General features: G+C 44.7%; 1 protein-coding gene across 4 annotated transcripts in view; it reads left to right on the top strand.

Annotated features, from left to right (window-relative positions):
• Positions 1-7,356, top strand: part of DNMBP (dynamin binding protein) — a 348,547-nt gene extending 341,191 nt beyond the window's left edge. For 3 of the 4 annotated variants that reach the window (XM_078875483.1, XM_078875454.1, XM_078875464.1), the window contains 5 exons: positions 782-920; positions 2,380-2,542; positions 3,443-3,955; positions 4,202-4,255; positions 5,783-7,356. In XM_078875483.1, coding sequence (XP_078731609.1) covers positions 782-920; positions 2,380-2,542; positions 3,443-3,955; positions 4,202-4,255; positions 5,783-5,968 — 1,055 coding nt within the window. In that variant the 3' untranslated portion in view covers positions 5,969-7,356. The remainder of the gene's footprint in view (positions 1-781; positions 921-2,379; positions 2,543-3,442; positions 3,956-4,201; positions 4,256-5,782) is intronic. The other variant, XM_078875474.1, reaches the window with a different exon arrangement.
• The last annotated feature ends 2,809 nt before the right edge of the window (positions 7,357-10,165 follow it).

Consider the following 10,165-nt stretch of genomic DNA (forward strand, 5'->3'; position numbering starts at 1 on the left):
CCAAATGTATCTCTTGAAATCCTCCACCACCCAACATAAGCAAATAAATTAAATCGACACTTGTGTAAGCGTTTAACTACGCGCCTAGCCTATTATTAATTATTCGGCTCACTCACCGGTAAGTTTTGCAATACTTTTAAATGTTCCTGTTCCTTCATACGACATCATCAGCGATGGGAGAATGTGGCTGGACTCCCAAACAACACCCGGCAAATTCACCTACACATGTGAAGATGCACCCAAGGCGCCAGCACACTTGCATGGCCAGCACCTGTATCAGTACACTTGAGGGCGTGCATTTGACCTGTCTGTTTTTTATTGAAATGTTATTTCTTTTCAGTATTCTTATTTATCACATGAAGATGATCCGTTACCCCCCACGGCTCTTTAATGAATTGTTGCGATTTGGGGTCATGGTTCGATTCAAAAAAATATTTTATATATTTGTCTTTTCACCATTGCATTTGTATCGATTCTGGGTTTTTTGTCTCCTTTTGTGCAGTTTTGTTAACACCATTAGCATACACATTAGCGTGAGCAATACGTGGATTCTCAGTGAAAAACTTAATTTTAGTGCAAGAAATGATGCATAGTAATATGCCTAGCATTTATCCACAGATGAATTCACAATTATACTTGTACCATGTGGCTGGTGGGAAAGCATACGGTCAAGATGTACAACAAAATAAAATCTGTGAATCAGTCTGTATGAGATGTTTATTGTAGACAAATTAATGGTTTGTTCCCTCTTCTTTTCCTTCCACTCATTGGCAATACAAAGTGGCACAAGGGTTTGTGTACAGCTCCTTCCTGCGGCCCTACAGCCCACGCACCAGCCAATCGGCTACCTCTGTGAGCAGCCAATCTTCGGCCGAGTCTGTGCCAACGCGATCCCCACACTCCTCGCCCATCCTTACCAGGTAAGTTCAACACTCGAGTTGTTGTTGTTGTCATCCTGTGACTTCCCGCTGCATGGCATTGGCCTACATGTTCCTCCATCCCTTCCTTTTCCCAGCTGCTCCTGTCCAGTCACGCCTTCGGAACCCTGCGGTGTCATTTAGCTGCTGCCATCTCCCCTTGCTTCTCTTCCCGTCTCTCGGTCTCCACTCCATCGTTGGTTTTGTCTCTCGTCTCATCCGTTGTTCTCATGACGCTTCCTGCCCATGTCCACTCGATTTATTTTACTTGTAGTAAATTTTACCTATGATAAATTGACCTATCTTCTTAACCTGCTCCTAACTTGCTCTGCACACTGGTAACTTTGTTTATCCTTGTACTATATGCACTTTGCATTAAACATCTATGCACATACACGACTGTTATTAGACCAGGACGTTCACGGTGATCCATTTGTAGATATCCCTCCAGAAATAAATTGGAAGAAATTAGACAAAACAGAATTTTATTTCAAAGAGATTTCACAACTCCCACCAATTTTCAATACATGTATTAAATCTTTTAACTTTGTCCTGTGTAAAATGCAGAGCCATCTTTTTTGATAATATCCAATCAGTTGTTCAAACGAGAATAAGGTGTCGTTTTTATCCGGTGGGGTATCTGTACTGTAGCATCACACCACTTAACTATCTCTGTAGAGTTTTTGACATTCAATTTTATTTTATCGCTTTTTTTCATAATTAGAATCTTTATTTGATCTTGAGGAATCCGATGAGATATGAAGCTCTTTTTCACATGTCCAGGAGGGGTGGGTCGGCAAGTTACAAGAACAAACAATACAATTTACAATATCTCGATTGGCGTTTACCGCGCCGTGTATGAAACTTGGGGTTGGAGTGGTGGTAAAGTGGTTAGCGAGTTCGATTGGCAGCCATGGCTAATATCAGTGGTGAAGTTATGAGAACCAGTCTGCCATCCCTCCACTTCAACAACCCGCAATGACCAACGTATTTAAGTGTTGTAAAAAAAAACACCTCTGACCACGGCATGAGGAAGCATTCATTCATTGATGGATTGAGGATGGCCAAAATGCATTACATTTTTGTTTATAATACTTAACATATGCATTGAGATTATTTGCTTATTTATTTTTCTATAAATTTCCACTTGCTAAGCCACTTTGTTTCGCTATCATTTGTGGCCAGGTCGCTTCTAAAAAAGTAAGTTAACACCTCACTGGGCTTTGCCTGGTAGATGGGGATGGTTTAGTTTAATTTGTATATTTTGGGTGATTTGTTTACTTTTCCCTGTACTTGCACTACTATCGTGTCTTTGTACTGTTTGTTGTTATATTGTTCTTACCCATGCCCCTACTGGACGTCTGTGAAAAAGAGCTCGACAACACAAAGGATTCCTTTCAGTATAAATAACGATTCTGATTCCGAATGTAATTCTCCAAACCGGTGCCGCCGTTGGGTGCAGGCAGAACAGCAGCTCTTCCACCCAGAGCAGCGGCTCCTCGGCGTGGAGTGGCCAGCCCCCGGAGCACCCCTCGCCGCTCCTAAGCCGACAGAACAGCGACACCTCCTGCCAGCTGAGCGTCGGCACAGCTCGCACAAGCGCAACCTTCCTCAAAAAACCTCAGGTGTGCGTGGCCGATAGACGTGCATAGGAGACTGTGACCCGTTTGAAAATGGTGGTGCTGGGCGAAAGGCGGTGACCCTGTTGAAGTGAGCCCAGAAGTGATTTTGTTTCGTGATCTTCCTCGGCCTACAATATATGGCTCTGAAGAAGCATTATTACCAAAATGTTACCGTTATACAGGTTGGCCCCAAAGTCAGGACACAGAGTTATATTTATTTTAACAAATCACACTGGGTTATTTAATTTATTTTCACAAATATTCCACATTAATCCCATTAACATTCATGAAAACATGAATTCTCGTTTGAAATTAATTTAGGACTTTAAAGATTACAGGTTGAAGATTCGTCAATTATGTTTTGTCTCAATTCATTTGTGGTTCTTGATCGAGTTTTGTAAATGACGGATTTGAGGTGACCCCACAGGAAGAATAAAAATAGATAGTAATAATGGTAATCGATAAAATATTGACTTAAAGAATAAACAATTAAAATGTTTTAATGTCGGTGTTAAAATAAATGAAATAACCCTATTTATCATAACTTTTGGGCCACCCTGTATATTGTTCACCCGGCAGTATAAATGTGTACACCACAGTTAGTCTTTTGGAGTGTTGCGTGTGATGGGGTGAAGTGTGGGTACTCGTTGGTCAGGATGGAAGAGTAGGCCAAATGTCCTCTAAACAGCCTCTCTAGAGCTCCCTTGGGTGGTGGTCCTCCCATTACCAATGGCATGAGCAAGTAATTGCAAGGCTGCACTTCAGCCTTTTTCACGTTCTGTTATCCATCTCCCATGATCGGTCTAATGACAAGGTCGTTAGATCACTGTGTTGGCAAGCGTAATGTGATGTCTAATGATAAGGCAGTGTTAATGTTGATTGTGCTGTGTTTATCCACTGCAGAGCCACGTAGCGAGTGGCGATCAGACTGCAGACAGCACGTCGCTGCAGAGGAATGGCAGCGGCCGAGGCAGCATTAGAAACCAAGGCGGCACGAGCCATCAAACTGCCAGGACGGACTGCACTACCAGTCGCACGGTGGAGCGACTGGTCTCCCTGGAAGAAGATCGCACGATCTCCCAGACGCCCCATTTTGCCGACACCATGGTAACACTGGACAGCCAATGTGAGGGCGCACCCCCTCGCCAGGGCCCGTGCAGACATGGAGGCGGCCAGAGCGGCAGCTCGCACGGGGGGCCCAGGCCAAGTGGGGAGAGCAGCTGGGCGACCGTCGACCAGGACGCTACGCTGCAAGCCGGGAGGAGGTCCGAGTCCGGCTGGTGTGAGCGGCAGACGTCGCTGGACGTGACGAGGATGGCGCACGGCACCGGTGCGGAGGAGGCGAGAATTCCCATCCGTTCCCAGAGTCTGCAGGACGAACAGTGGGACTGCTCCACCCACAAGGAAGGCCAACAGGTAAAGATCCCAGCTGGGATGGCTCTGTTGCCAATTTGGCACGCGTGAAACGTTCCACAATGGCACGCTAAGTGTATTGACTAATTGTAGTTTTGTTTGTTTTTATGCGGAAAGTGCTGCGACAATTAGCACGTGTAATCCGCGGAGCGGTGGGTGTGGTCGAACGCTCGGATGCCCGCCGCGTGTGAATGTGGAGTGGCTCATGCACATCGGTGTTAATGTTCGTGTCGCATTATCCCGGTCCAGGCTGCTCGCCACGCACCCAGGACTAAACCTGGTGTGAGGAGGAAAGGAAAAGATGTGAGTTTGTGTTTGTGTCTCCAGTTGCCTTAGCACCGACCTTTATGCCCTCTTGTCCTTATTGGTGGAGCACAAGGTGAATAAAGTGACTGAGACTTGTGTACCTATATAAATGTATAAAAAAATAAAAACTTCCACCAACGTTTTGCTATCTGGCCTGAGGAACTGTCACCTTCCGAGGTGCTTGGGACAAGTCTGTAATAAGGGCTCTGTTGCTACATGGCACACTGAAAGACGTGTACATTGACGTGCCTTGGTTGTACTAACAGGACATCCTTTATTAATGAATATTTAATGTGTGAGGAACATACGTTGCTGTGGCTTCATTCTCCTAACAGAAAATTATTTCCTTACTCTCACCATATTAAGGTGATAGTAAGACACTGTGCTGTGACCCTAACATTGTATTTTGTATTAATGCAAAGGTGTTTAACTGCTATGGGCTTGAAGGCTGGGTGCGATGTGCTTTTTCCCACCAAGACGCCACCAGTACATGTAACGCTACACAGGCAGTCTGCATGATGGCAGAGAAATCCAATGTATGGAAAGCGCCATGGAAATATAAAATTAAAACCTGGCGCACATATTGAATGGAATTAAACCCATCTGGGCAGACTATTTAGCTGCCTGCGACACTGAATCCGTGAAAATTGGTTGCCTGTCATTTCGTTGACAATCTGACATCATGCTAAGTGCTTTTCATATGTATCCTATTTGATGCATCCCCTGGTGAATTTTGTTCACTCTTTCCGAGAACGTCTTTGCATTGCTGCATGCTTGTGTTTGCGCAACATGTGCATGCATGGGCGAGAGGCTGCACGTCACCCCTCTGGCAGCATCACCTTATTTAAATGGGAGGGGGGGACATACAAAACTTGGGGGGGGGGGGGGGGGTTGCACGCCACAGTCAATGTTTTAAACAAATGTTCGGCACTGCTTTGTCTGTCATGCAATTCTGCTCGCACTCTCCGTGTATGCGAGGAAAAGCTGCGACTCCCATCGATTAACGCTTTCACAACCACAAAATGGGACTCTTTTTTTTGCAGTATAAAAGTACGAAAAAATAAGATTCGGTTTGAACATCTTAACACCTGTTTTATTGGCAGAAAGGGTAAAACCCATTCTTATTTTTTCATATAATTTCACAGCCGTTGCCGCGATGCCCTCTCGTAGTCGGTCCCGATATTTCACGTGACTGTTGCTTTTGTGGGCCACACAAACACACGCGATATATATGCTGCCATCTAGTGGCAATATCTGGAAAATAAATATTGCACGAGGATCCGGGTCAAACCGACCCAAGTTTACAGAATACATTTTAAAAGTGTTTGGCTGCAAGATGCCATACAGTTGAAAAACACATGGCTGTGAAAAGGTGAAATCACTAATAATTTAGAAGTGGGGCTGAGCCTTTAGCAGCAGGAGCTTCAGCCCCCTCCAGCCAACCTGAAGCTACAGGGGGGGGGGGTTGTTTTGTGGCACACGTGACTGACTGCGGCGTATCTGACGGACCGCGCTCTCCCGCAGGTCTATTACGCCGTGTACGCGTTCGAAGCGCGCGGAGCGGAAGAGATGTCTCTGCGAACCAGGCAGCGAGTGCGCATCGTGCAGTTCCGTGACGCCTCTGGGAACCAGGACTGGTGGCTGGTGGAGAGCGAGGGCCGGCAGGGTTACGTACCGGCCACCTACATCGCCAAGATGGAATACACGTGACCCCGTCGTTGCCCCCTTCTCCAACCGTGGTGCTGTCAGTCGTTGCCCTTCGTTGAATTGGTCACGCTGGTGGGGAATGTGACCTGCGAGAACCCCCGCCTGGTCAGGAGTGACCTTTAGCATTGTTCATGAAATGTGTGAGGATCATGCCACGATAACTGGGATATAGGTTACATGTGGATTGTTTTGAATCCGTTCTTCGTAGGAAGTTAAGTAGGGAGCTGGAAATTTTGTTTGCACTCGAGCTTTTTCGTCATTAACTGGAAAATTATGCACAGATATACGTCGGGTTTTTTGCAATTAGTGCATTTAATATCCTCATTTGCACCATCTTGCAAGAGAGATGTAAAAAATTAAGAGTATGCTGTAATGTTTTTTGGGGATTTGCTGATTTTCAGAAGTACTGCCATTCCTTAGATGCTTCTTGTCCAGGCAAACTGTTAGATATTCATACTCATGGATGTGAATGGACATTGTTATATCAAGGCTTCACAGAAAACAAAAATCCGTAGTATTTTTTCATATGCATATGAACATTTATCTTCGAAGGACTTTTAAATTTGCCTCATTTACAATGAAGAAAATCAAACTTCGCATTTGTGCTAAATTGATCAACTTCAGCATTCTTACCCGCCTTTGCAGTGGCTTAAATATGAAGTTGCCCACGAAGGCAGTTTGCATAAAACAAATGTACTGACAGCCAATATATACTTGAATTATCGTGCTACATAGGATTATTTAATCTTAAAACACATTTTTGCTCCTGTAATTTTTTGTCTAAATATTTCTGTATAAAAGACAACAGCAACTACATACCCCAGACGTCACATTCTGCCCTTGTACAGAAGCAGGAAGTCCAACATGCTAGACGGTTGTGGAGCTTGTGCTGTTATGGTGTTTGGAGCAGAAACCAAAATGTTACTTTTTTCCAAGGTGCAATGCAGTAGCAGAGACCAGAACAACACATGGATCGTTATGCAGAAACTACACAACGATGTAAATAAAATATAACTGTACATTTTTAAAACCATAGCAGTCTATTTTCACGTGAAAAATTCAGTGTAATTACTGGTGTCGTGTTGCTCTCGCTCCAAACGTGAGGCACCTTAGCCAGATGGTGGAGCAAGGTGATGGTGTATGTTTTCAATGTGTGTGTGTCTGATGTGAGTTTTGTTAGCTGTGACACTGGAGTTTAGCTAAGCTGAGCTAGAACTATTGGTTCAGTGACTTTCAGAATAGGCGCAGTCACCATTTGCTCTCACCCATTGTATTGTTACTTAAATATAGTCTTGATTTGAAGCTTTCGTGACTGCAGAAATCCATACTTTGGTTTTATCGGTCGTCACGTAGGTAGAAAAATAAAATTAAAAATAACATCACGATGTTTCGATCGCAACACAAGCGGTCGTCCTCCACTGCTGGATTATTTTTTCCGCCTGAGGACGACCGCTTGTGTTGCGATCGAAACGTCGCGATTACATTTTTTTCTACCAACGTGACTTTACCGAAAGAACCAAAGAGTATTAAATATAGTGTCCCTACAAAAACGGTTATGTGAAGAGATAATTAAATTTGGACAACAGAATTTTTGTACTTATGTAGATATATATTTTTTCAGACATTGGTGATGTAAACATGTACATAAAGTTACAATGGGGTTTTCTGCCAAACAGCAAGCTTGCCAGTTGTTGCCTCAAAGCGACAGCTTGCCGATTATGAAGTTAGAAAAATAAATTCCCCAGCTTTATATAATTTAACATTTTGTGCTTGTCTCTACATTTTGAGCAGTGATGGATTGCACATCTACAGCCACTTATTAAAAGTACTGTAATTTCATCTTTGAATTACTTAACCCATCTCGTCTCTCAAAGCATGATGTGAAAGTTTTATTTTGAGAAACCATTGACAATAAAGTAATGATAAATCAACCAGCCACAGCGAGTGTTTTTAATACTTTCTTTTTTTTACTTGTTTTTTTTTTACCTGGCATAGCAATAGCACACACACCAGTGAAACGACACATTGCCAAGTGAGATACAGGGTCAGATGCCATGCTGTTTAAAACACAGCAAAAAAAAAATGTACCATGCTCATTCACTAACGGCAATTAAGCATACAGAGCTGAAGAGGTGGACTGCGCATTTTCCCGACAAGCCACCACGGGAGGGTGTGGCAGTCCAATGGCTCTGCGCTGCTTCGTGCTTTGTTGGGAGGCCGTGCTCCAGCCACGTCATGCCGGGCTCCAGGGAGACCCAGGTCAGTGGCGCCGTTAAACTCCCCGTCTGTTCCCCAATACTCCATTACCCACCGGCACATCTTGAGCCAGCACAGGGCTGTCACGTGGTTTCCCGCTGGCAATTTGCCGGAACCAAACCATAGTAATGCTAGCCTCACAAAACATCAGATCTTCCCGATTGCCAAGCCGGGCCAGGTTTAATGACGCATTCAATGCATATGGCATCAGTCGGTATGTATGTAGTGACATACGACGTCACTACTGTCGGGACCGTACGAGCGTAGGGACATATGACGTCACTACTGTGTTAGCTCGATATGGGTACTGTAGGCGGGTGTCACGGGGGTCATGCCAGGCCGTGACACTGCGTGATCCCAACAGGACACGCGACTGGATAAAGGGGGGCGAGGGCCCCAGAGGGGAGCTTGGGGGGTCACGTGGTTGGGGGCCCAGACCTTCCCAACGGATCGAGAAGGGGGGCATGGCCTGGGGCAGAGCTGGCCACGCCACGGGAGTTATAAGCGGGGTGTGAACAGAGAGAGGGGCTGTTCGACCCCGGGATGAAGACGCCATCAACGCTCCAGGCTCCGACCTTCGTGACCAGGCAGCCCATTAACCTGCCCTGGTCACTTTATGTAGTATTCCCTCCACAAGTGTTGGTGAGATTAGGAACGGTGGTCACCACCCTGTCTACAACGTTCCCGTTGGTTATACGTTAATAAATAGTGTTGCCTCCAAGTTGTGTGCACCTCAATCGAACCCACGACAAGTACGTTGCTCCGGTATAGAGTCATTGCATCACACATGGTGATGCGAGTGGCACAGCTTGGCTTCTGCAGTGGGAACAATGACCCGTGATGCCCGGCTCGGCCCAGCTCGGCTCAGATGTGCCAGCAGGAAAAGGACAAGTGGACGCACCATTCCGTCCAATTTCCCCATTTACACTCCTGCACTTTGCAACCTTTGCACACCTGCTGTATAGCACAGCGGAGTGTGCTGGACCTTTCCCTCTGTTCATGGATGCAACTGTGCATTGTAAAGAACACATTACAACACGACTAAGACATTAATGCTGGATTAATTTTTTTTCAAAGCCAATTGCACGCAATAGTCTAAACTGTATTCCAGTACTCTGCACGTTTTAAACTATTTCAAAATTAACATATGCAATGGAATGGCCATAATAAAATAAATATTTCTGCAACTCAAAGTACCACACTTTAGTTGTAGTGCCCAAGATTTAACGCATCACACGTAATGCCACCTGTAAATGCAAATCACAAATAGCAATGGTACAGGTGCATTTCTCGTCAGTGTGAAAAGCAACATACTCAAGCCACTTTAGCAGCAGTGGGCACAACGTGCAAAACATTTCAGCTATAAATACCCAAAAGCATCAAGCACTGGGTGGTTTCTATTCATACACTGCATTCCGATTGCTACAATTGCCATAAGGAACACAACACTCTTATAGCCAATCACCTGTATGGTACATCTAATGCATTAAGACATGATTGATTCATAAAAAAAAATATTTGCAAGCAGTTAATAAATAATTTGGATTGCAATTAGGATGTGAAAAATGTCAACGTCGTTGATAAATGTTAAGAGCTGATGATTATTTAAATATCTAACAAAACCAGAATTTTACAGAAAGTTGTCCCAATAGCCAATGATTTATCGCAGGCCAACCACTGTCAACTATTAAACACACTTTGAATTGGCAACAGATAAAGTTGGAAAGTTGTGAAATCCACAGGTTCATTTGGCGACTCTAAAGCAGTGTCAATTTGCAGCCCTAAACATTTAAGCATGCAGCTTCTCCCCACCAGTGTGTGGCGAGCCACCGTTTAAGCCAAACTCTTCGATTGTGGACAGCAGCAGCAGGCAGCCCGAATAACTGTGATGACTGTACAGGGAGCCGAGCCTGCGACTTCCCATAAACGAGTTACTACAACCAC

The sequence above is a fragment of the Lampetra fluviatilis genome, chromosome 2 (assembly GCF_964198595.1).
Source record: "Lampetra fluviatilis chromosome 2, kcLamFluv1.1, whole genome shotgun sequence".
NCBI lineage: Eukaryota > Metazoa > Chordata > Hyperoartia > Petromyzontiformes > Petromyzontidae > Lampetra > Lampetra fluviatilis.